Consider the following 27,314-nt stretch of genomic DNA (forward strand, 5'->3'; position numbering starts at 1 on the left):
CTCTTGATTGTGTATGACAATGTGAATAATTAAAATGCTTAATTATAATTTATAATGGAATTGTGTTTATACTTTTATTGTAGATTGTTCTGGAATGTGGAAATGTCAGTGACTTATTTTGCCGGGTCACATTTACAGGATGTTTTCTCTTCACGCTCTGACACCTGAGCACTGGTGGAGTGATGGAGTAGCTTACCCTAAACTCTCCTGGCTCTATACTAAACTCTTGCCTAAACTATCACGCTGGGCTCTGGAGAGCAAGACCAGTGAGTTTAAAAGTACCCTTTCGCTCATACCTGTGGAGAAATATGGTATCCTCTACCACCAGCTGAAAGAAAAATACAAAGCATTAGTAAAGGTGAGGACATTTATTTATTTATTTATTTATTTTTTGGTTTGTTTAATCTCGACTGTGCCTTAGGGAAAGCCAAGACTTTTCCCGGTAGGCAGGTCAAATTTATTTTTGCATGGAGCTCCCAGTCTGTCTTCATTAGTTTTCTGTCTTGACTAATAAATTATTACAAAGAACTTTTGAACAAAGTTAGTAAAGGGTATATCAAAATCAATCATCTGGAAGACTCATCAGTCATCTTTTGACCTCTCTGCATGATTCTTACCTGTGATGTGTATAATTTTGTAAGAAGATTGTTGAAATACTTCCTAATATCAAAACTGTAACCGTAAATAAGCCACTTGTTTGAAATGTGAATTGAACTCTATGTGGTGCTATCAAAAAAACAAGAGGGTCTGGCTACTAATACACTTGCGCTTCCACTAGCAACGTCACTTGCAGTCTTTTTTTACTTTTTGTTTGAATCTCTTAACGTTTTACAGTAGCAGATGATGAAGTCAAGAAAAAAAGAAACTAAATTACAGTGTCACTTGCACTCTCCGCCACCTGCGATGTCACTTGCAGTGGACACAAATCGTGCGTGTTGCTAATGAAGACAAGAAGCTTTTGTGGTGATTAAACAATTAAAATGAAATTAGTACAATAACTTACAGGGCTCTGCAAGAAAAAGATGAGATCTGCAAGTCTGTGGCCAGAACATCAGAATATACACATCTGCAAAATCTCTTCTAGGGGTGCTCCAATTGATCGGCTACCAATCAAAACCTCTCTTAAAAAGTCTGATCTCATAAAAACGATGTTAAGCTGATGCCGTAGGAGGTTTGGCTCGCATGCAGCGGCAGTGTTGCAGTCTCTGTCCAGCACTGGTGAAATAATTATAATGCTTTAGGTGAGGTACAATTCATATTTCTTCATTAAATAACTGATAATGTTATTTTTAACAAGTTTCTGTGAGACATCATTTCACAAACGGCATGAGCGAATCTACGCTCGTTCTCAAAAAGCAAATGGCTTCAAATAAGTGAGATGCGAGCTGCAGTTGACACGGGAATTAAATGGATCGGCAGATACTGCTTTCTGATCCTGATCGGAACACCCGCAATTACTTGCTAAGCGTTTTCCTCCTGTCGATAAACAAACAGTTGACATGGCTTAATTTATTAAGATACTATTAAAATGTAAAATTATATATACATAGTTTATTGATAATGAATTTGTTGTATTTTCCTCCAATACCTCAAAACAAGTGAGCTCTGGGTTCTGGGCTCGTCTGCTTGCTTGTTGAGTTGATTCTTTTAAAATTACCGAATGCATTTGTAGTGATATTCGCTTTCGCCAACCTAAGGAGGCGAAATAGTGTAGTAATGGGTACTCGCGAAGCTATGAGATTTGGATCACGTGTCACTTAAAGGGTTAGTTCACCCAATAATCAAAATTATGTCATTAATAACGCACTCCGTTAATCTTCGGAACACAGTTTAAGATATTTTAGATTTAGTCCGAGAGATCTCAGTCCCTCCATTGAAACTGTGTGCACAGTATACTGTCCATGTCCAGAAAGGTAAGAAAAACATCATCAAAGTAGGCCATGTGACCTCAGAGGGTCAGTTAGAATATTTTGAAGCATCGAAAATACATTTTGGTCCACAAATAGCAAAAACTACAACTTTATCCAGCATTGTCTTCTCTTCCGGGTCTGTTGTGAGATTTCAAAACACTGCAGTTTAGTGATATCCGGTTTGCGAACGAATCATTTGATGTAACCGAAATCTTCTTGAACCAGTTCACCAAATCTAACTGAATAGTTTAAAACTGTTTGCGTCTCCAATAAGCATTAATCCACAAATGACTTAAGCTGTTAACTTTTATTTTTAATGTGGCCGACACTCCCTCTGAGTTAAAACAAACTAATATCCCGGAGTAATTCATTTACTTAAACAGTACACTGACTGAACTGCTGTGAAGAGAGAACTGAAGATGAACGCCGAGCCAGATAACGAACAAAAGATTGAGTCGTTCTCGAGTCAAGAACAGCTTCTGTCAGACGTGTCCGATTCGAGAACCGAGGAGCTGATGATACTGCGCCTGTGTTGTTTGATTTCAGCGTGAAGCAGAATGACGCACAGAGCATCTGAACGAAACAGTTTTTTTTTTTTTTTTTTTTTTTTTTTTTTGATTGATTCTGAACTGATTCTGTGCTAATGTTATGAGCCCAGGTAAACCGAATCCTTGAATCATGGGCAATCATCGCAAAAGATGTCATTACGTCGAGTGCAAAAGAACCGGTAAACCGTTTTCTTCAACCGGTTTCTGGTGATCCGAAGACCGATGCAACCGGTTCTTGAATCGAGAACGAGTCCATCTTTCGTTCGTTATCTGGCTTGGCTCGGTGTTCATCTTCAGTTCTCTCTTCACAGCAGTTCAATCAGTGTACTGTTTGAGTACATGAATTACTCCGGGATATTGGTTTATATCCGGGAGGAATTGTCAGCCACGTTAAAAAAAGTTAACTGCTTTAGTCATTTGTGGATTAATGCTTATTGGAGATGCAAACCGTTTCAAACGATTCAGTTCGATTTGGTGAACTGGTTCAAGAAGATCCGGTTATATAGTGATAGGTTCGTGAACCGGATATCACTAAACTGCAGTGTTTTGAAATCTCACAACAGATATGTTATTGCCTCTTGCCCTTTACAGGCCTGAAGTTCAGAATGTTGGTGATCTGTAGCAGTCCTTTCCTTGACAGGACTCAGACTCACAACGGAAGTTGATCTGTTGCAGGAATACCTTCAGAAGCCGGAGACACAGAACATTTGTTGATGTGTTAGTGACTCCTGGATGTGTCAGAGACTCCGAACTTGTTCTGTTGGTGTCTCTCCATGATGGGACTCTGACTCAGAACCAGTGTAGCTGTTATTGCCTCTTCTCTCTCAGGACTCAGACTCAGTCCAAGGAGTGTCTTTTGGCAAGGTACATTTATCTCTTTTCGATGAGGAGGAGATTGCAATCTGGTGCGTCTCCCATTTCCAGGCTGTGATTGCCAGTTTCCATCAGAGTGGGGGGACACAGTACGGCTCACCCTTCTTTCCTCTTGTAGAATTTATTTGTATAATCCAAACACACATTCAGAAAAGTGTCATTAAAGGTTTGCTACATTTTGATTGAACCTTGGTAGACTAACATAAGTAAACTGTCCAATGCCAATGCCAGGCCTGTAAAGGGCAAGAGGCAATAACATATCTGTTGTGAGATTTCAAAACACAAAGAATTGTCTTTGTCATCTTAGTCCGTTAGTATGCCACATTAAGTGTTTTGCTGTATGTGAGGACAAGTGAAAATGTGTATTGTGTTCATAGCCATTTGCTTGCCATTTAGTACATTAAATAATAACTATATATCAAATTTGATGTTTTAATTTTAATTGAACTTTTAATTGAACTTAATGTTTCGTGTTTTTTTGAAGCTCTGTGTTTACAGTGTGCAATATAACGTATTCATGTTTTGCGTTTAAAAAAACACAGTATTTTTCACACAATTCACTTATCTGTATATTGTGTGTTCACAGTCATAAAAACGGCCTGATGTCTTCCTTGTAGGGCTGCACGATGTGTCGTTTAAGCATCGATATCGCGATGTACGAATCCACGATAGTCACATCGCAGGATGTGCGATGTAGGCTGTCATAGTTGATCCATTATTCATGCTCCCCGGCCCTTGATGAATGTGATTCGCGGATTAATTGCACAGCTAAACCATCATAGAGTGAAAGTTTATCATTGACAGGACTGAAAACCACATGCAAGGTTAACAGGGCAGAGCGAGAGGGAGCGAGAGAGAGTGAGAGGGAGCGAGAGGGAGCGCGAGAGAGACAGCGAGAGAGGGAGAAAGAGAGAGAGAGAGAGACAGACAGAGCAGAGACGGAGAGAGAGAGAGAGAGAGAGAGAGAGACAGACAGACAGACAGACAGAGAGAGACAGACAGACAGCGAGAGAGAGAGAGAGCGCGTGCGCGTGAGACAGACACAGAGAGAGAGAGAGAGAGAGAGAGACAGAGACAGAGAGAAAGAGCGTGTGCGAGAGAGACAGAGGCCGGTGGCACACTGGCTGCGTGGCGTGAGCGTCGCTTGTCTGAAGCGTCCCAGAAGCGTGGTGGCTGCCTCGCATTTTCTGTGTCTTTACACACCAGAACCGTGCCTGACGCGGTGCTGGGCTGGAGCGCTGCTGCTAGAGAGAGAGTGCGTGTGAGAGAGACCGAGAGAGAGTACATTAGAAGTACCATCAATGTTTATAGAAATGTATATGGATTTATTTTGCATGTAATTATTTTTTCTTTTTTTTCTCTTATGAATATATATGTATTTTAGTTTTGTTTCTATTCTGATATGTACAATGCTTTGGCAATATGTACCTTTTGTATGTCATGCCAATTAGGGATGCACCGAAATGAAAATTCTTGGCCGAAACCGAAAACCGAAAAAGAGAAAACCAAGGCCGAAAACCGAAACCGAAACACCGAAAGAAATTATGCCAATTATTAGTACCATTGCATTTATTGCTATGTCCGTGTACTAACTTTACTAAAATTAAGACATTGCAATTGCATAAATTAATATTAAAGTTTCAAAGATAATTACAATTACACAACTTATTTAAAAAAACAAACATAAAAATGCAATGCAAATACATAATTACAAATGATGCAAATATTAAGCACATTGCAACAATACACAGTATAAAATAAAATTCAAACTAAAAATGTATCCCACTCATGTGTATATTTAATAATAATGTACAGGCCTACTGGCCTGCAGAAAGGTTTTAAAATGAACAGTTCTCTCATAAAAACAAAGTGCATTTAGGTGAAGTGCATTTGAAATTTTTCTATGTAGGACTAGAAAGTGCATCACTTCTCCAGTAGGCAAGACTGTTATCACTTCTGGGATGGGGACTTCAGACAGATAACCATCTAGCTGTTGAGCAGTTGAGCTTGTCATCTGCCTGACATTTGAGAAATATTTGAGAGAGTGTATTTAAATAGGGCCAGGGCATAAATAAAATTTTTTATCAAATTAAAGCAGAAATCTAGCAGAAAATCTAGCATAAATATGGCTACAATCTGATATTATGTATGTATATATGTTTGTGTGTGTGTGTGTGTGTATATTATATATAGTAGCCTAAGATCAAAATAGCCAACGTATTATTATTATTTGAGGCACTTTCTTGCAGAATTCCACTGACCATATCAGACAACGATGGTGCATGCCACTCATCTGGTGCAGAGACCAGTCTTTTTTTCTGCGCTTGGCGCTTCTCCGTCTCCACGCGGGTTCTCCGCATACAGCGCGGCCTGGATCATTTCTCGTGCGCGCTGCCTTATTTCCGCATCTAAGTAATGGTCTTTATAACGCGGATCAAGCACATTCGCGATGAAGCGCAGAGGATCCGAAAAGATCTCAGTGAGACGTGTGCTAACAGACTCTATAAGACTGTACTTTTCTTTGTTTTTACTTCGTGGTCCGTCTTAATTTCTTTGTTAGGAGACGTTTTAGTGCTGCGAATAAAGGAATACGAAGAGAGAGAATGTTCTCACTGGTGTTAAGTGAATGTCGCGTGGAGCTCCTGGTCTGCGCTTTGCAGGTGCACGTGCAGGTCGCGGTTTCTGTTTGCGTCATCACAGCATTTCGGCCGTGTTGTTTCGGTGATAAAAGTCTATCGGCCAAAAACCGAATAGGCCATTTTCGGCCGAAAATTTTCGGTGGCCGAAATTTCGGTGCATCCCTAATGCCAATAAAGCAATATGAATTGAATTGAGAGAGACCGAGAGAGAGCGAGCCGTTTTCAAACAACACGAGTGCTGTCTTGCTCTCTCTCCCTCGCGCATATTAATCAATTGACACGATGGTGTCGACGTTTAAATAATTTAAAATGAGAATGTAAGTGTGCTCACCCCATTTGTTTGTAAGATAAAATATCGCAATATATCGCATAAAAATTAAATATCGCAATGTCATTTTTTCCCAATATCGTGCAGCCCTACTTACTTGTTCTATAAAGTCCCTCCTTCAGAAATACGTAATGATTTCTGATTGTGCCAGCGGTTCCTGTGTTGTGATTCGACACCAGTTGAGTGCACGTTGCCCTCATAAAAAGTGGTTGGGCTAGTTTCGGACAAGTTTTGAGAAGCAAGTGGGCAGGATTTGTTTTGAAAACCTGGCAATCCTGATCTGAATTCACATGCTCGAGATGTGCCTCTAATCATAGAATGCCTTTTACTGATGAGATGCGCATGAAAATCGCATTTGATTTTTTTGCACAGCCCTACCATCTAGTCAACAAAGCTAAACAGCGTTGCCCGTTGTGTAATAAGTTATAGAAACTGTTAAACGCACCAACTTAAATAATAAAATACACTTAACAGTTGTGGTCCATAAACAACGTCTTATCCAGATAAAGAGGGAACTGCTCCATCTTTCAAGAATAATCTTTGTGCGAATCTGGCATTAAACTGATTGAGATTGAGGAAGCTGTCCTCAGCAAAATGTGCTGCACATAGTTTTACATGTGGATTATAATTTTTGGGAACAGAGATCAATGGTTACAATTTATGCTTAACTCTAAGTACAGTGTCCCTGGGAAGCCCAAACAAAGGTGATTGGATTTCAAGATGAAAATAACAGCGTTTCAATGACATTGCGACAAACACACTCTTTAAACGCAACTCTTCCTCCTCCATGCGAGCACAAGACCACACCCCCTTTTTTGTGTATTCCTGTGGGCCGAGGTTAGTCAAAAAATGGTTTTAGTGACGTCATTACTGCAGGAAGTAGAGGGATGTAGTCCAAACTGGTCGTTCAATGTAGGCGAATTGTTAAACTATCTTGCTTGGCATTGAACTTTAAAGCTATAGAATTTTACAGATATTATTTATACTCTAACAACAACATTACACACTAACTAAAGTTTAAAACATGGGATCACGAAGAACGGGACCTTTAATACATTACACCATATTAATGCAAACATTTCTTTGAGTAACCTGACCGTTTATATGAACTCACGATTGAATGTAGCATAAAACAAATGAAAACTTTTTTGTAAAAATCTTTATTAATGACAAAAATGCTTACATTTGTGTCTTTTTGTTCGCTCAGGCAGCCATTTTGCAGAGATAATTCATACCCCTTCGTTTGAAGCATGGTCCTGAAAAATCTTCTGTTTGAAGGGCTGTCTGACCTTTCCCTACCCTTCAAATAAAAAGAGAATCCAGACACCCCTACCCTTCAACTGAAAGCGCAAAATGGAGGGGTAGGAGAAAGGGGATTGTGCATTGCATTCATATACTGCTGGGGTTGTTTTTGTGGGTCTTGTCTTTTTCTTGCAGGACCCTGTACATTTTAGTATTAATTTAAATTTTAATCATTTAATCACTGCCACAGCTTCTTGTCTCCATTGGCAACATGCGGGGTTTGTGTTGATTGCAACGTGACATGTAGCGGAGACTGCAAGTGTTGATTGCAAGTGACTTGTAATTTAGTTTCTTTCTTATTTTTGTATTCACCACATGGCTACCATTGTAAAATGTTGAGAGATTCAAACAAAGTCATCAATAAATAGAATAAAATAAAAATAAATACAAGACTGCAAGTAATGTCGCTAGCAAGAAGTGCAACTGTCTAAGAATGAAAGTCTGTTACACTTATCCTTTAAGTATCTAATCGTTAGTATAATTTAAGATTAAAAACAAAAATGTTGAAGTTTAATTGCCCATGTCATGACAGCTCTTTTAATACATATACTTATTTTCACTGTTTTCTAAGTTTATAAAATACAATAATTTAGTTTGAATTATATCCATAAGCCTCAGGGATGTGGGAACTAAATTGTGGGGGGGCGGGGGGATTCTTGGGAGGGTGTTAGTGTAGGCCTTTAGTAGGCTGTGTTATGTATCCTGATTGACTTTATGATTAGTTAATTCTGTTTTGCACATGCATCGCCACAGAGTTGACCATTTCATACAGTACAGGACAGCCTCTGTCTTGTTCACTTCAAATCTGTGGGCGTTACGCACAGCTCAGTGAGGCCCAGGCACGGCGCCAAGATTCCAGTTTTGTATGGGCCAGACCAATTGTGGGTGGGCCTTAAATTAAAAATGTTAAATAAAAAACTTTATCCAATCACTGCTTAACCTAAAAAAATATATTGACTAATATAGCCTATTGTTATATTATCTGTGCATATACATAATACAGATTTTAATAGCTTGATCTTCAAATATTTTGTTGCAATGGAATCTCCATTACACATGAAACGCATCATACCTGGGCTGCGTTTCTGGATAACATTGTCTCTTAGCGCGCTACGAAGACTCAACTAAAGGTATACTACCACTAAAGGTATATCATTGCTAGGTGTCTTCAGGGCTATCAACGACATGCACATATGTAACAGACGTTTCAATATATTGGTATTAAATGCATTTTCTGAGAATTTATATTTTTTTTTAGACGTTTTTACTGCAAAAGTCGAAATGCGCGCTCTTTGGTCCGTCAGTGCTTGAGTCACAGCGGTTTATTATTATTTATATATATATATATATATATATATATATATATATATATATATATATATATATATATATATATATATATAAAATACACAAAAACAACGAAAAAACAGCTGGCTGGGGACAGGGCTGGACTGGGACGAAAAATCAGCCCTGGACTTCATCCATACCGGCCCACTATTCATGAGCGCGCACACACACACACACACACACACACACACACTACATGTCTATACATACATTAATCTGCATGTAAAATTATGATTAGAATGTATTACTATCAATACCAAGAAAAAACTATTAAAAAAAACAAAAGAAACTGCAAATTATTTTATCAGGCTTTATTTTAAATATATAAAGGTCTTAATTTATGTGCTGCTTATTATTCTAATAGAAATATTAATGCTTATGGTACACAATTTCTGCTGTAACTATATTGCATGTGCTGCAACTTTTTTTATATTAATTTACACAAATTACCTCTGACCTGTTAGCTGCTTATAGGCTATTAAGACCACTGATCTACTGTAAACGTGATTTATAAAGACCACTGATCTACAATAAAATAAAAGAGTAATTAAGACAAAGAACGTTGTGTAGTGGTTTATAATTAATTTTTCTTAACATAATCAAAGGCCTTTAAAAATTCTTGAAGTAGACTGGCTTATATATTCAAATGCAGAGCTCAATGCTAGGGTTCAAAACTGTACGTGCCCTGCCAAAAATAAATACATAAAAATAAAATTGCTATTGTTTTCTTTGTAAATAAGCTGCAATCTCATTTCACAATTCCAATTTCAATACCACAATAAACACTAACTATTAAGTTACAAACATTAATGAAGACAAGTGAAGTCAGTAATAAAATAAGAAAAAAAGATCATAAATAGCACCGTTTTCAGGTACAGATATTGCATAATTAAATGTAAAACACTTCACTTAACACATATACACACACACACGCCAAACAACCCTTATATACACACACATGCATACAAACACACACACACACACACACACACACGCGCACACACACACACATATACATTCATATATATCCTTGTTAAAGCTGTTATTCAAGTGAGTTATTTCTCTTTGTCTTATGTTCACAATGACACAGACCGACAGTAGGTATAAGGCTTCTCCCTGGCACTTTAAGAGATTTTTTTTCTCAATTGATTACAATATGAAAAAATATATCTCACATAAATGCTGTAAACATACAGATACATAGAGCATCAGCTAGTATTATTAAAGGTTAAAAATAACTAGTTAAAATATAATGCAGTTTTCATTATAATAATTATTTAATGACAGATGAAAATATAATAAATATGTACCATAGTGCACATATTTAGCGAAATACTCCTTATTGCTATTTTTCTCAACTTGCCTGCTATGGTCTTTAAATGGATTTCTTGAGGTAAATGTAACGTTCTGTGACAATTGTTCTCCTGCTGTTTTGACTGACTGATTGATCGATATTATTTATGAGGCATATATATATACATTTCAGTAAGTTGTACTTTATCTTTAAACAGAAAGTAACAGATGATCGGAAAGCGATCTGTCACGTCACATTTTCTAACGCCAAAACAGTATGGTCTGAATTTTTTAATAAAATGGACAGAACCTGAGAGCTGAGAATTTTAAATGTAATTTATATGGATCAGTGAGTGGTGGCGTATTACAGCTGGAATATACTAACTTTTTGTAACAAAACAATGCAGTAGCCTACGTGTATCATTACATTTCTGTCTCACCTCAGCAGTCAAGTCCCACCCTGCTGATATCTTCACTTAAGTCTTTTGCCTTCAAGCAAATAATTTATTTATCTTGACACATTTGGTAGCATCTGCCTCAAGTCCTTTTCTTTTTCTCTCTCTCAACCTTCTGCCCCTCCTTTACGCTTAGATATTTTATTATTTAACATATTGAATTTTGTTGCAGTTGTAATGCGGCCGCTTTTCAAGGCTAGAACTTGATTCTGATTGGCCAATGAGCAGTGAACACGTGACATCACGTCTCGCAGCTCGCATCAGCATCATGCGGCTCCATGAGAGAGACACATGAGGCCGGAATTGGACTATACAACAATATACTTACGAATATATTTGCGATTAATAATGATTTAAGAACAAAATACACAACGCACCGGCCCAACCAGACCGCGGCCCACCGGGAATCTCCCGGTAGTCCCGATGGCCAGTACATGCCTGGCTGGGGACAAGGTTTCCAACGTCTGTGGTAAGCCTTGTATGTAATGGAGGACTACAGATCATTTGTATGTTGTGATGGTCCCAGGGTTTTAGTCTCATATACTATCCTTAAAATGTGTTTGTTGTTTGCTTGGATCTAAAGTACTTCATTTTTTTTTTTTAAGGTCTGGCCTGAAGTTACTGATCCAGAGAAGTTTGTCTTTGAAGATGTTGCAATTGCTACATATCTGTTGGTTGGTTGAACTACTGATTGTTTGATGCTTATTATTATTATTATTATTATTATTATTATTTATTTTATTATTATTATTTTTTTAATCAAAGATTCACCCTCAATGTTCTGTAAATATCTTTAAGAATATTTAATAACTGACAGTTCATGAATGAAAGACCATATACAAACCTGATTCCAAAAAAAGTTGGGACACTGTGCAAATTGTGAATTAAAACAGAATGCAATGATGTGGAAGTTACAAATTTCAATATTTTATTCAGAAAAGTGAAAGTGGCATGACATTCAGCCAAGTATGGTGACCCATACTCCGAAATCTGCTCTGCATTTAACCCATCCAAAGTGCACGCACGCACACAGCAGTGGGCACAAACAAACAAAAACTATTTTAAAATAAAATAAGTTGATTAAGTTGGGACAAGGCCATGTTTACCACTGTGTGGCATCCCCTCTTCTTTTTATAACAGTCTGTAAACATTTGGGGACTGAGGAGCACAACATTTCTCACAAACATTTCTTCCATGTTTTATTTTTAATAGTAAATCCCCTTTGTTTACCCAAAAATAAAGTTTGCTTAATTTTCAATAATTAAAAGATAAATTAAATGAATGTTTTATGCCTTCATTTGATAATCAGAAAAATGTAAATACACAGAATTTCAGAGGGGGGGAAAACTTTTCATAAGGCTATATTAAGAATTTTTTTTTTTTTTTTTTTTTTTTTTTTTTTTTTTACAAATTAAGTTGTTTTTATCCATTTAAATAATTACACATGCTAAAAAAACAGACTTAGGTAACAATAAAACATATGGTTAAGATAAAATAAAACATTTCATAGGGCCCTAATATTTGGCATATTTTTATTTGTTTTTTTGGGGGTTATTTTTCCTGTAAAAATAGAGATGTATATCATATATCAAGATATAGCAAAATATAGAGAGATATTTTTGCTCCATATTGCCCAGCCCTATTATGCACTGTAAATGATGATAACTTTAAACTCTTTGCAATTTTTCTTTGAGAAACTCCTTTCTCCTATTGCTTCACTATTTTTTCACTGCAGCATTGAGGGAATTGGTGATCCTCTTCCCATTTTGACTTCTGAGAGACACTGCCACTCTGAGAGGCTCTTTTTATACCCAATCATGTTGCCAGTTGACCTAATAAGTTGCAAATTGGTCCTTCAGCTGTTCCTTATATGTACATTTAACTTTTCTGGTTTCTTTTTGCTACCTGTCCCAACTTTTCTGGAATGTGTAGCGCTCATGAAATCCAAAATGAGCCAATATTTGGCTTGACATTTCAAAATGTCTTACTTTCAACATTTGATAAGTTATCTATATTCTATTGTGAATAAAATATAAGTTTGAGATTTGTAAATTATTCAATTCCTTTTTACTCACAATTTGTATAGTGTCCCAACTTTTTTTTAAATCGGGTTTGTAGAAAGTTGTGGAAATGTGTATATATTGTGCATGTTAAACTTACTGACTCATAAACATCTTATTTACTGTTGAAGTTTTATTGACTTTTTATTTTACTGTCACCTGTGCAGGTCTTATGGGGTGAAGAGCGTACTGAAAAGGGAACAACAACCAAACAGTCCTTTGTGGATCTTGGATGTGGAAATGGCCTCCTGGTTCACATATTAAACAATGAAGGGGTAGGTTAACTAATACGTTTGCTGCGGTGTTGAATTACTACACTGTGTACCAAGTTTCATGTCTATACAGTATATCATCCATGCAGCTCCCCCTGTAAAGCTAATTTGTTAATATTCAGGGCTCTGAACCGGTTCAAGGAATGAAAACGAAAAACAGAAACAAAGAAATTTTAACAGGAACAGAACCAGAAACGGAAACAAAATTAAATTTTATAGTTCCGAACAGAATCGAAAAATTTAAATGGCCATTAACCAGTTAATAACATTTTATTTTATTGTTCCATTTAATATTTGAAATTTGCTGTTAACCAATCACAAATTCCAGTAGTACATCCAATGCATATGTGAGCTGAAGCCAACGAGTGAAATGTCCGCTTGGCTGTGAACTCATCAAATCATTTTGCTATACTGAAGCATGTTCATTATCAAAATAAAATAGTTAAAAAACAAAGTTACACTGCTCCGTTGTACAAAATGTTGCGTTCAGCGTGACTGTGCCTCACTGCTGATAGAGCCGATTTGAAGTAGGCCTATGATGTTTTATGTTGACGAAAGTACAATCACTATATAATCATATTTTAGCATCCTGATACATTGGGAACGTTGAAACATTTGGATTTGTGCCGAATGGGAGAGGTAGGCATCAGCTTCACCTTAATTTGTTTTTGGATTGACGTTTTTATAGCCAAAACTTTACAAGATTTGTTTTGGAGAGAAACTAATAATTTTAGTATTTAATAATAGTTAGTTTTATAATGTTTGTAAACATTTCGCTTCATACTAAAATGCGACGTGAGGCTCGACTTAAGTGTTTTTTTTTTTCACTCTCAAAACCCAATCTTATTCAAGTGTTGTTGTTTTTGTTTTGTTTTTTTACAATGCAGCAAACATTTTTAAATCTCTTAAAAATACTTTGATGTCTTTAAAGTGTTGATATATTTTTAAAAACCTAAAATCTAGAAAAGATGATGCTGTATTGGCTGTGGCTAAGTGCAGCTGGTTATTGGCTAACGCTGTACTTTTATTGTTGTTGTTGTTGTTATTATTATTATTATTATTATTGTTATTATTATTATTATTATTATTATTATTATTATTATTATTATTATTATATTAGGCAAATTATAGGCAAATAATATTGTTTAAAAAAAATAATATTATAAACTGGTATTTCTTCCACCCAAACCGGTTTTGGAACGGTAATAATATCAGAGGAACGCAGGAACAGAAACGTTAAAATATTGATTCTGCTATGAGTGAACCGATTTTTTTTTTTTTTTTTTTCGTTTTCAAGCCCTGGTTAAAACCGATAATATAGCCAAGTCTGTGTAAATAAATTACAATGAGAACCTATCGCTGTTCTGTAACATTTAATTACACAAGAGATTAGAAATCTGACAGCTTCCCTCAGGGTTTTAAGGGATTTATATACTGGCCCAGGAATACACTCTGTTCTGTTTTGATTAAACCGACTAAGGCCTAATTAGGCATTTAATCCTGGGTTTCAGCATCCTGGAAAGGGCATGGACATTCGCAAAAGAAAGATTTGGGACATGTATGGGCCTGGTACTCATCTAGAGGTAAGATGCAATTGAGACATTTGCTTAAAGCTTTTTTTTTCTCTTTTAGTTTTGCGGTGTTCTTTTTAATGTGTACAAGTAGGTAGATGGTATTATTATTTTTTTTTATTTTTTTGATGAACCGATATTGATTCCTAAATCCCTAACGAGGGCCCACTCATCACTGCTTGCAGCTTTAATTAGGGCTGAAGCCTGGAGGGCGAGAGCCCTATTGTTCTCCTATGGATTATTTGTTATTAGGGCCGAGCACCGATGGTGTGAGGACCCTCTTGTATCTGCCCTGTTTATTAGGGTCAAGCACCGATGGTTCGAGGACCCTATTGGAATTGCTACGTTTATTATTATTAGGGCCCAAGCCCGAAGGGGCACAGAGCCCTATTGATTTTCTAAGGATTATTTGGGCTCAAGCCCGAAGGGGTGAAGCCGCATTTCCACTGTCGGGCCAGTGTGAGCCAGGGCTTAAAACGGGCCTGGCGGGGCTAATAGCCTCCGGCCAGTAGCACTGAGGCCAGAATAGCGCAGAGTTTCCGCAGGCAGGGCCTGAAGCATCGCTGCGCGTCACTAAAACCCGCCCTTTACATGCCTCTCAGAACAACATCACGAAACCCCATCATTTCAGTGACAGAGAAGTTATCAGAAAACTAAGAAATAAATCACTGGAACTAGCGTGAACACAAAACTAACATTTATGAACTCTCGAGACAGGACTTATGACAGATAATTTAAGTTAATAAATAATTACATGATTGCGATAGACAATAAGAAGCTGACGTCTGATTTCTCAAGTGGTCTTTTGCATCGTTTATAAATATTTCTGCCTTGTATGGTGATTTATAATTTACATCAGATCTAGGGGTGCTCCGATCACAATCGGCCGATCGTTATGCGCATCTCATCAGTAAATCCGGTTCTCTAAAATCCAAAACCCTACAGGAAGTAAGTTATTTTGAATTTCCTGCACAATTTTTGTGCAGTTTTTGCCATTTCCATGCCTCGTACTTTGATGAACTCCTCCTACACTTTTAATCGGATTGTCTTCAAATTTAGTGTGTGTCATCATAAGACCTTTGTGATGTTAAATTGCGAATGGTTTTGAGTTTTTGTCAAGGGTTGTGTCCCTGGCGGCCTGACAATTTTGATGTTTCGCCATGAAACAGGAAGTTGCTTTAACTCAGGCAAGTAATGTCCGATCTTCCCCAAACTTCACACTTTTTTCTGTTCCGAACAAACACCCATGACCAAATTCAGTTATAGTCATATCGCCACCTGTTGGTAACAGGAAGTGACAAGGTAAAAACTGTTATGGACTCCTAGGGACAAATTAAAAAGTGTCAAAAATAGTTAAATAGGCTAACAAAATTCTAGAAGCATAATAAAACATTCTATTAACATTTAGCTAAGTGTTAAAGCATGCAACTATTGCATTGAATAAGGAAGTTGCTGTAACTCAGGCAAGCAACGTCCAATCTGCCCCAAACTTCACACGTTTGACAAGAATCCTGTACTGAACACATCATTAAGCCACTGTTATGGACTCCTAGCAATATATTAAAAAGCATCAGCAAGTGCTAAATATACTGTCAACATGCTAGAAATATACTAAAACATGCTAGAAGAACTTATCTAAATGCTAAAGCATCATCTTAATGCAGTGAAACAGGAAGTTTGCTTTAATTCAGGCATTTAGTGTCTAATCTGCCCCAAATTGAACAAATTTAATAAGAGTCCTCTCCTGAACACATCAAAATGCCCATATTCGATGATAGTGCCACCTGCTGGCAACAGGACTCCTTGCAAAATAATAAAAAACATCAACAAGTGTTAAATAGGCTGGCAAAATTCTAGAAGCATAATAAAACACGCTAGCAACACTTAGCTTAGTGTTAAAGCATGCAACTATGGCACTGAATAAGGAAGTTGCTGTAACTCAGGCTAGCAATGTCCGATCTCTGAGCACATCAACATGCCCATATTCGGTTATAGTCATAGCGCCACATGTTGGTAACAGGAAGTGTCATGTGTAACACTGTTATGGACTCCTGGCAACATAAGAAAAACGGCCAGCAAGTGATAAATACACTGGCAGCATGCGAGAAACATACTAAAACATGTTAGCAACACTTAGCTAAATGCTAAAGCATCATATTACTGCAGTGAATTAGGAAGTTACTGTAATTCATTTACATGTTGAAGACATTTACATGTTGATATTCAGTTATAATCATAGCGCTACCTGTTGGCAGCAGGAAATGTGGCACAAATATTTACTATTTTATAAGCCTATGGCCCAACATTCACTATGGGCACTGGGTGGTGGTGAGCCCGGGTACGAGGGCCCTTTCATCGCTGCTTGCAGCTTTAATTATTCTTCTCCAAAATGAATCACATTTTTGAGGGCCTAAACATGCTCCAAAACTCACAAAACTTTGCACACGCATCAGGTTTCAGAAGTGGGTGTGGCAAAATGGCTTGATAGCGCCACCTGTTATATTGTAACGGAGTGCGCCTCGAGCTACATTTCACGTACATGCATGAAAATCGGTACACACATGTAGCACACCATTATCTACAAAAGTTTATTGGTACAAAAATCCAAAACCCAACAGGAAGTGTACATGTTGTTTCTTCTTCACCTTTTTTTTTCTGACCCATTTTTGTTCATTCACTCCCTCCCACCTTCAAATCCTACCAGCACCGATGCTTGAACCTGAGACCTTCAGGTTACAAGTCCAACTCTCTAACCATTAGGCCACAGCTGACCCAATCATAATCTTTTGTCCAATGTTCATGTCTTAACTTTGAAATTTCTTTATTACATTAGTTTTTGATATTTTGTCATGGTGATTAAATAATTTTTGACTTTAGTTTGAGTTGAAACTCTTATTTGGCTTATTTCATCTGAAAAAGAAAACATGCCTAATAATTATGTAAACCTGAATATAAGGAGTTTTTCTCTTCCAGCTTTCCCGGACAATCATATATGACTCATAAATGATTAAATAAATAAAAAATAATGGTAGATCTTAAGATTGATATGGTTTGGAATTGGTAAAATGTGCTTGGAAAAAAGTCACAATAAAACAATGTTTTAATGTTTAAGTTTGGAATATTAACTGATAATAACCCTTTTGGCGCCATGGTCGAGTTTACTCGACAAGATGCGGCACTGAATAAAATGGCCGATTTTGTCAAATAGGATGTCATTTCATGCAACCTCCCCTGCACCACATGGCAGACATGTAATACTTCATCTCTGACTCAAAAAAATGTCATGCTTCTATACAAAATCTTCGAGTTAAAGCGCATTGAATCAGTGCGAGCAAAAGCGGAGCCATTTTACCAGAGCAATGTTGTCAACGTCAGTGAGTATTGGCATTAGATTATTAGGGGCCAAGCACCTATTGTATCCGTTAGCGTAATTTTTTTCTTCCACCGCAAGTCTATGGCAACCCATAGAACCAACTGTGGGAAAGTTGTATAATTTGGCACACTGATAGAGGACAGTCCCATCATTGACTACAGCAAATTTGAAGTCCCTAACTCCAACTCTCTAGCGCCACCACTTGTCCAAAATTTCAATATTTTAATGCTTATATCTTTTGAACCGTAAGCCAGAAAATGGAAATTCTTTTTTCCTCTGAATCCTTGGCTCATGCCAAGTCGAATGAACCCCATCGCAAGGTTTAGTTTTTTCGCTATTTTCGATTGATAGAAAAACCTACTTTTTCGAACTCGTCCTAGATGGTTAGTCCGAATTTCACAAATTGGCTCAGATCATCTTCAGACAATGTTGGCTAAAAGTTATGGAATTCAAGTTGATTCGTCTAACCGTTCTCGAATGACACGTGAAAAAATATGGCAAAAAAAAAAAAAAATACACGTGAGGATATATCTCAGCAACGTTTTGGCATATTGAGACCAAACTTGGTGTGTGTTATATTAAGTATGACCTGAGACTACCTGCAGTGTTTCGACACAGCGCCACCTAGTGATCAGGAGATATGAAAAATGCATATTTTTGCTTATAACTTCAGAATGGTTTGGCCAAAAATCACAAAACACACCCGATTTGGTGTCATGTCGAGTGGAATGATATAAAATTTTCCCGTGTCGGCCATTTTAGGCGTCGCCCATTTTGAATTGTTTTAAAATGCTGTATTTCTTAACTCAGCATTGTATCATTACGAAAATAATTACAAATATAGCTGCAAGCAGCAATAACGGGGCCAAGCATTACAGAAGCAAGCTTCAGACGAACGGCAGGAATGAGTAATTAACACAGTTTTAAGATTATTTTAGGCAAAATGGCTTGAAAACAATAAACACAACAACTAGTAATAGGATTTATTAGCTTATCACGTGTAACCAATAGGTGGCGCTGTTACCAAATTAGTTTGGAAAGGTCAGTGTGAGGTGACGATGACACATACAAAGTTTGGTGCAAATATGTCAAAGCTTTGCAGAGATACAGCCTCAAATGCATTTTGGCACCCTTCCAGCAGTTTCGTTGATGCCCTAAATGAGAACCGTTTTGTATATCGACACGAAATCCATAACATTTTGCCAGAATGGTCTGAAGATGATCCACGTCAAATTTGGTGAAAATCAGACAAACGGTCTAGGAGGAGTTTTTCAACATTCATCAAAATGGCGGACAGGAAGTTCAGCCAAATAAAAAAAACTTTATATCTATTTTCTCGGCGTGACCCAAGGAGTCTATGAAGACCAGCATCATGTCAATACCCAGATTTATTCAAAAGTTATTAGCCTTTATGTAAATTGAGTTATAACTTTTGACCACTAGGTGGCGCTGTTTAAAAATATTTTGAGTACCTTCAGGGGATGGTGTTGTTGACACTTTCTGAGTTTCGTAATATTACACCAATGCATTTGTTTAGTATAGCATTTTATTTCACAAAACTGTATTGAAGTCAATGAGAATTTCATGTTTTGTTCTATTATAGCGCCACCAAGAGGCTCAGTCCCACCATTTTTTTTATGTTTGCTCAGAGTGAGCCCATACATATGTGTGTCAATTTTGGTGAAAATATCTCAATTCACTTCAGAGTTATGGGCATTTATATGAAAAAGCATGTAAAAATGGACTGACTCTTGACTTTGATTGAATATTACTACCCCTTACTATCAATATTTTGGCATTTGGGCATTGGCGTTTAGCTATCGACCTATGTTTCCGAACTTCTGACGGTGGTTTCGTCTTGATCAGACAAGCGGTTTCAAAGATATAGCCAGATGTTTTTTAAGCGCTAAATCACAACGCTACACAAACCGTAAGGCGAAACCTAGAATGTTTGGTATCGTTGGACTCGGTAAGGTTTCAGGAGTCCAATTTGGTGAGTCTCGAGAAAATAAGTCGACCACACCCAAGGTTATAAGCATTTAAATAAGGATGATCACCACTAGGTGGCGCTGTTTCGAAACTTCTCACGCTCCTTCAGGACATTGTACTGATGACCCATACCATGTTTCGTAACAATCCGTTGATGCGTTCTGAAAATACAGCATTTTAGCACAAAATTCAAAATGGCCGACAGTCAAAATGGCCGAGATGGTAAAATTGGATATCAGTCGACTCGGCATGTTGCCCTGAATCTAACAAGACCAATGTTATGATTTTTGGACAAACTGTTTAGAAGTTATAAGCAAAAATAGCAATTTTCCATATCTCCGGACCAGTAGGTGGCGCTGCGCCGAAACGCAGCAAGTAGCCTCAAGTCATGCTTGTTATGACATGTACCAGGTTTGGTCTGAATACGATAAATCGTTGCAGAGATACAGCCTTACGACTCTTTTTGTAAGCGTTACGTAAAATTTGTTCGAGCGTTTATCAAAAATGGTTTGACGAATCAATTTGATTTGCATAACTTTTGGTCAGCACTGCCTGAAGATGATCTGGTTCAATTTTCGTGTGAATCGGACAAACCGTCTAGGACGAGTTCGAAAAAGTAGGTTATTCAAAAAAAAATCCTAAATGGCGGCCATATTTCTTTGACGGAAAATGACGGTATAGGGTGCAATCGAATTGGCTTGAGCTCAGAAATCAGAGCAAAAAAGAATTTTGTTGATTGGCCTTACGGTTAAAAAGTTATTAACAAAATTAAAGTGAAATTTCGGACAGTTGGTGGCGCTAGAGGGAATGTCTTAGACACACCAAAATTGGTGTACTTAATGTTGGCACTGTCCTCTATCAGAATGTCAAACCAAAACAACTTTCCCGCATTCGGTTCTATGGGCTGCCATAGACTCCCAGTCGGAAGAATAATAATAATAATAATAAATATAGCTGCAAGCAGCAATTACGGGGCCAAGCACTCCAACGGCAAATGTAGGAGCTAAGCATGGCATGAAGCATCACACCAAATACATTAATGAGCAATAACAGTAATTTTGGAATTATTGTAATTGAAATGGCAAAAAAAAATCATAATACCACCTCTAGTAGCATGATTACTTGGCTTATAAAGTTTGACCAATAGGTGGCACTGTTATGAAATCAATTTGGTGTACTCTGTTTGACTTTTCAATGACACACACAAAGTTTGGTGTTAATATGCCACAGCATTCCAGAGATGCAGCCTCAAGTGTCATTTTGTCATTGTGTTTCAACTTCGTCGCTTTGGTATGCGAAAACGTTTTTGTCTGTCGACACAAAATCCATAACTTTGTGTCAACATAGTCTGAAGATCATCTGATTCGAATTTGGTGAAAATTGGACCTACGGTTCATGAGGAGTTCGAAAAAGTAGGTTTTCCACATAAATCAAAATGGTGGACCGGAACTTCAGTAAACACTGGCATATTTGGTATCTATGTTATCGGCATAAGCCAGGGAATATTTTGAGCCCAGTTTCGTTGCAATAGGCTAATGGACTAAAAAGTTATTAGCATTTTTAAAAGTGTAAATATTCATTGTTAATGAATGGTTTATTACTCTTGACCAATAGGTGGCGCTGTTACCAAATTTATGTGGCATTGTCAGTCTGAGGTGGCGATGACACATACAAAGTTTGGTGCAAATATGTCAAAGCGTTGCAGAGATACAGCCTCAAATGCATTTTGGCACCTTTCCAGCAAATTCGTTGATGCGTTAAATGACAACCGTTTCGTATATCGACACGAAATCCATAACTTTTTGCCAGCATGGTCTGACGATGATTCACGTCAAATTTGGTGAAAATCGGACTAACGGTCTAGGAGGAGTTCGAAAAAGTAGGTTTTCAACATTAAGCAAAATGGCGGACAGGAAGTAAGGCCAATTTTCACATTATTGGTATCAATGCTCTCGGCATCACCCACAGAATAAAGCGAGACCATTTTAATTTTAATAGACTAATTTATTCAAAAGTTATTAGCATTTATGTGATATTTCATTATAACTATTGGCCACAAGGTGGCGCTGCCACCAAACTTTTTGAGTACCTTCAGGGCATGGAGCCGAATATTTTTGTAATTATTTGCGAAACGATACGATGCTGCGTTCAAAAAATACAGCATTTTAAATCATAATTCAAAATGGCCGACGCCTAAAATGGCCGACACAGGAAAATTGGATATCATTTGACTCGACATGACTCACTGAATCTAAAGAGACCAGTTGTGTGATTTTTGGCCAAACCATTCAGAAGTTATAAGCCAAAATATGCATGTTTCATATCTCCTGACCACTAGGTGGCGCTGTGTCGAAACACTGCAGGTAGTCTCAGGTCATGCTTATTATAACACACACCAAGTTTGGTCTCAATATTACAAACCGTTGCCGGGATATAGCCTCACGTGCATGTTTGCGTGCTTTTCGTCAAATTTGTTTACGTGTCATTCGACAATGGTTGGACGAATCAACTTGAATTTCATAACTTTTTGCCAGCATGGTCTGAAGATGATCTGAGCCAATTTTCGTGGCAATCGGACTAACCGTCTAGCACGAGTTCGAAAAAGTAGGTTTTTCGAATAATTGAAAATAGCGAAAAAACTAAACCTTGCGATTTTTGAATTTTGGGGTTCATTCGACTTGGCATGAGCCAAGGATTCAGAGGAAAAAAGAATTTCCATTTTCTGGCTTACGGTTCAAAAGTTATTAGCATACAAACATTGAAAGTTTGGACAAGTGGTGGCGCTAGAGAGTAGGAGTTAGAGACTTCAAATTAGCTATAGTTAATGTTGGGACTGTCCTCTATCAGTGTGCCAAATTATACAACTTTCCCGCAATCGGTTCTATGGGCTGCCATAGACTTGCGGCGGAAGAAGAAGAAGAAGAAGAAGAAGAAGCAGAAATATAGCTGCAAGCAGCAATTACGGGGCCAAGCACTCCAACGGCAAATGTAGGAGCTAAGCATCGCATGAAGCATCACACCAAATTCATTGATGAGCAATAACAGCAATTTTGGAATTATTGTAATTGAAATGGCAAAAAAAAATCATAATACCACCTCTAGTAGCATGATTACTTGGCTTATCAAGCTTGACCAATAGGTGGCACTGTTATAAAATCAATTTGGTGTACTCTGTGTGACTTTTCAATGACACACACAAAGTTTGGTGTCAATATGCCAAAGCATTCCAGGGATACAGCCTCAAGTGTCATTTTCTCATTGTGCCTCAAATTCGTCGATGTGGTATGCGAAAACGGTTTTGTCTATCGACTCAAAAGCCATAACTTTGAGTCAGCATAGTCTGAAGATCATTTGATTCGAATTTGGTGAAAATCGGACCTACGGTTGATGAGGAGTTCGACAAAGTAGGTTTTCAACATAAATCAAAATGGCGGACCGGAAGTTCAGCTTACTATGGTATATTTGGTATCTATGTTATCGGCATAAACCAGGGAATATTTTGAGCCCAGTTCCATTCGAATGGGCTAATGCAATAAAAAGTTATTAGCATTTTTACAAGTGTAATTATTCATGGTTAATGAATGGTTTATTACTCTTGACCAATAGGTGGCGCTGTCACCAAATTTCTGTGGCATGGTCAGTGTGAGGTGGCGATGACACATACAAAATTTGGTGCAAATATGTCAAAGCGTTGCAGAGATACAGCCTCAAATGCATTTTGGCACCCTTCCAGCAAATTCGTTGATGCGCTAAATGAGAACTGTTTCGTATATCGACACGAAATCCATAACTTTTTGCCAGCATGGTCTGAAGATGATTCACGTCAAATTTGGTGAAAATTGTACTAACGGTCTAGGAGGAGTTCGAAAAAGTAGGTTTTCAACATTAAGCAAAATGGCGGACAGGAAGTATGGCCAATTTTCACATAATTGGTATCAATACTCTCGGCATGACCCACAGAATATAGCGAGACCATTTTAATTTTAATAGTCTAAATTATTCAAAAGTTATTAGCATTTATGTGATATTTCATTATAACTATTGGCCACAAGGTGGCGCTGCCACCAAACTTTTTGAGTACCTTCAGGGCATGGAGCCGAATATTTTTGTAATTATTTGCGAAACGATACGATGCTGCGTTCAAAAAATACAGCATTTTAAATCATAATTCAAAATGGCCGACGCCTAAAATGGCCGACACAGGAAAATTGGATATCATTTGACTCGACATGACTCACTGAATCTAAAGAGACCAGTTGTGTGATTTTTGGCCAAACCATTCAGTAGTTATAAGCCAAAATATGCATTTTTCATATCTCCTGACCACTAGGTGGCGCTGTGTCGAAACACTGCAGGTAGTCTCAGTTCATGCTTGTTATAACACACGCCAAGTTTGGTCTCAATATGACAAACCGTTGCCGGGATATAGCCTCACGTGCATGTTTGCGTGCTTTTTGTCAAATTTGTTTACGTGTCATTCGACAACAAATGGACGAATCAACTTGAATTCCATAACTTTTTGTCAGCATGGTCTGAAGATGATCTGAGCCAATTTTCGTGGCAATCGGACTAACCGTCTAGGACGAGTTCGAAAAAGTAGGTTTTTCGAATAATTGAAAATAGCGAAAAAACTAAACCTTGCGATTTTTGAATTTTGGGGTTCATTCGACTTGGCATGAGCCAAGGATTCAGAGGAAAAAAGAATTTCCATTTTCTGGCTTACGGTTCAAAAGTTATTAGCATAGAAACATTGAAAGTTTGGACAAGTGGTGGCGCTAGAGAGTTGGAGTTAGAGACTTCAAATTTGCTATAGTTAATGTTGGCACTGTCCTCTATCAGTGTGCCAAATTATACAACTTTCCCGCAATCGGTTCTATGGGCTGCCATAGACTTGCGGCGGAAGAAGAAGAAGAAGAAGAAGAAGAAGAAGCAGAAATATAGCTGCAAGCAGCAATTACGGGGCCAAGCACTCCAACGGCAAATGTAGGAGCTAAGCATCGCATGAAGCATCACACCAAATTCATTAATGAGCAATAACAGCAATTTTGGAATTATTGTATTTGAAATGGCAAAAAAAAATTATAATACCACCTCTAGTAGCATGATTACTTGGTTTATCAAGCTTGACCAATAGGTGACACTGTTATAAAATCAATTTGGTGTACTCTGTGTGACTTTTCAATGACACACACAAAGTTTGGTGTCAATATGCCAAAGCATTTCAGGGATACAGCCTCAAGTGTCATTTTCTCATTGTGCCTCAAATTCGTCGATGTGGTATGCGAAAACGGTTTTGTCTATCGACTCAAAATCCATAACTTTGAATCAGTATAGCCTGAAGATCATTTGATTCGAATTTGGTGAAAATCGGACATACGGTTGATGAGGAGTTCGAAAAAGTATGTTTTCAACATAAATCAAAATGGCGGACCGGAAGTTCAGCTTACCGTGGTATATTTGGTATCTATGTTATCAGCATAAGCCAGGGAATATTTTGAGCCCAGTTTCCTTCAAATAGGCTAATGCATTAAAAAGTTATTAGCATTTTAAAAAGTGTAATTACTCATGGTTAATGAATGGTTTATTACTCTTGACCAATAGGTGGCGCTGTTACCAAATTTATGTGGCATGGTCAGTGTGATGTGGCGATGACACATACAAAGTTTGGTGCAAATATGTCAAAGTGTTGCAGAGATACAGCCTCAAATGCATTTTGGCACCCTTCCAGCAAATTCGTTGATGCGCTAAATGAGAACCGTTACGTATATCGACACAAAATCCATAACTTTTTGCCAGCATGGTCTGAAGATGATGCACGTCAAATTTGGTGAAAATTGGGCTAACGGTCTAGGAGGAGTTAGAAAAAGTAGGTTTTCAACATTAAGCAAAATGGCGGACAGGAAGTAAGGCCAATTTTCACATTATTGTTATCAATACTCTCGGCATGACCCACAGAATATAGCGAGACCATTTTAATTTTAATAGACTAATTTATTCAAAAGTTATTAGCATTTATGTGATATTTCATTATAACTATTGGCCACAAGGTGGCGCTGCCACCAAACTTTTTGAGTACCTTCAGGGCATGGAGCCGAATATTTTTGTAATTATTTGCGAAACGATACGATGCTGCGTTCAAAAAATACAGCATTTTAAATCATAATTCAAAATGGCCGACGCCTAAAATGGCCGACACAGGAAAATTGGATATCATTAGACTCGACATGACTCACTGAATCTAAAGAGACCAGTTGTGTGATTTTTGGCCAAACCATTCAGTAGTTATAAGCCAAAATATGCATTTTTCATATCTCCGGACCACTAGGTGGCGCTGTGTCGAAACACTGCAGGTAGTCTCAGTTCATGCTTGTTATAGCACACGCCAAGTTTGGTCTCAATATGACAAACCGTTGCCGGGATATAGCCTCACGTGCATGTTTGCGTGCTTTTCGTCAAATTTGTTTACGTGTCATTCGACAACAGTTGGACGAATCAACTTGAATTCCATAACTTTTTACCAGCATGGTCTGAAGATGATCTGAGCCAATTTTCGTGGCAATCGGACTAACCGTCTAGGACGAGTTCGAAAAAGTAGGTTTTTCGAATAATTGAAAATAGCGAAAAAACTAAACCTTGCGATTTTTGAATTTTGGGGTTCATTCGACTTGGCATGAGCCAAGGATTCAGAGGAAAAAAGAATTTCCATTTTCTGGCTTACGGTTCAAAAGTTATTAGCATATAAACATTGAAAGTTTGAACAAGTGGTGGCGCTAGAGAGTAGGAGTCAGAGACTTCAAATTTGCTATAGTTAATGGTGGGACTGTCCTCTATCAGTGTGTCAAATTATACAACTTTCCCGCAATCGGTTCTATGGGCTGCCATAGACTTGCGGCGGAAGAAGAAGAAGAAGAAGAAGAAGAAGAAGAAGCAGAATAATAATAACGCCAACGGAAACAATAGGTGCCTACGCACCTTCGGTGCTTGGCCCCTAAATATAGCTGCAAGCAGCAATCACGGGGCCAAGCATTCCAGCGGCAACATCAGGAGCTAAGCATATGTAGCATCAGACCAAATGCAACAATGAATAATGAAATTAATAATTGCATGATTGTAATTGAAATGGCTGAAAATCGTTAATAAAAGTTCCACAGCGAGGAGCTAAGCATGGCATGGAGCATCAGACCAAATGCAACGAGTAAGAAAAGCAATTATTGGAAGAGTGTAATTGAAACAGCCAGTAAAACTCCAGTAAAATGATGCATTATCATTTTTGGAAAATAGGTGGCGCTGTAATCAAATCGCTTTGTTGTGTTCTGTGGGAGGTGACAATGTTGTGGGCAATTTCTTTCAAAAT

The 27,314-nt window shown here is 37.7% G+C and overlaps 1 protein-coding gene across 4 annotated transcripts in view; it reads left to right on the forward strand.

Moving 5' to 3' along the window:
- Nucleotides 1-27,314, forward strand: part of trmt44 (tRNA methyltransferase 44 homolog) — an 81,201-nt gene that overhangs the window by 17,782 nt on the left and 36,105 nt on the right. For 3 of the 4 annotated variants that reach the window (XM_052603175.1, XM_052603176.1, XM_052603178.1), the window contains exons 3-6: nt 139-358; nt 11,301-11,369; nt 12,923-13,030; nt 14,539-14,610. In XM_052603175.1, the coding sequence (XP_052459135.1) occupies nt 139-358; nt 11,301-11,369; nt 12,923-13,030; nt 14,539-14,610 (469 nt within the window). Of the gene's footprint in view, nt 1-83; nt 359-11,300; nt 11,370-12,922; nt 13,031-14,538; nt 14,611-27,314 lie in introns of all 4 variants that reach the window. The other variant, XM_052603177.1, reaches the window with a different exon arrangement.

The sequence above is a fragment of the Carassius gibelio genome, chromosome A7 (genome assembly GCF_023724105.1).
Source record: "Carassius gibelio isolate Cgi1373 ecotype wild population from Czech Republic chromosome A7, carGib1.2-hapl.c, whole genome shotgun sequence".
Classification (NCBI taxonomy): domain Eukaryota; kingdom Metazoa; phylum Chordata; class Actinopteri; order Cypriniformes; family Cyprinidae; genus Carassius; species Carassius gibelio.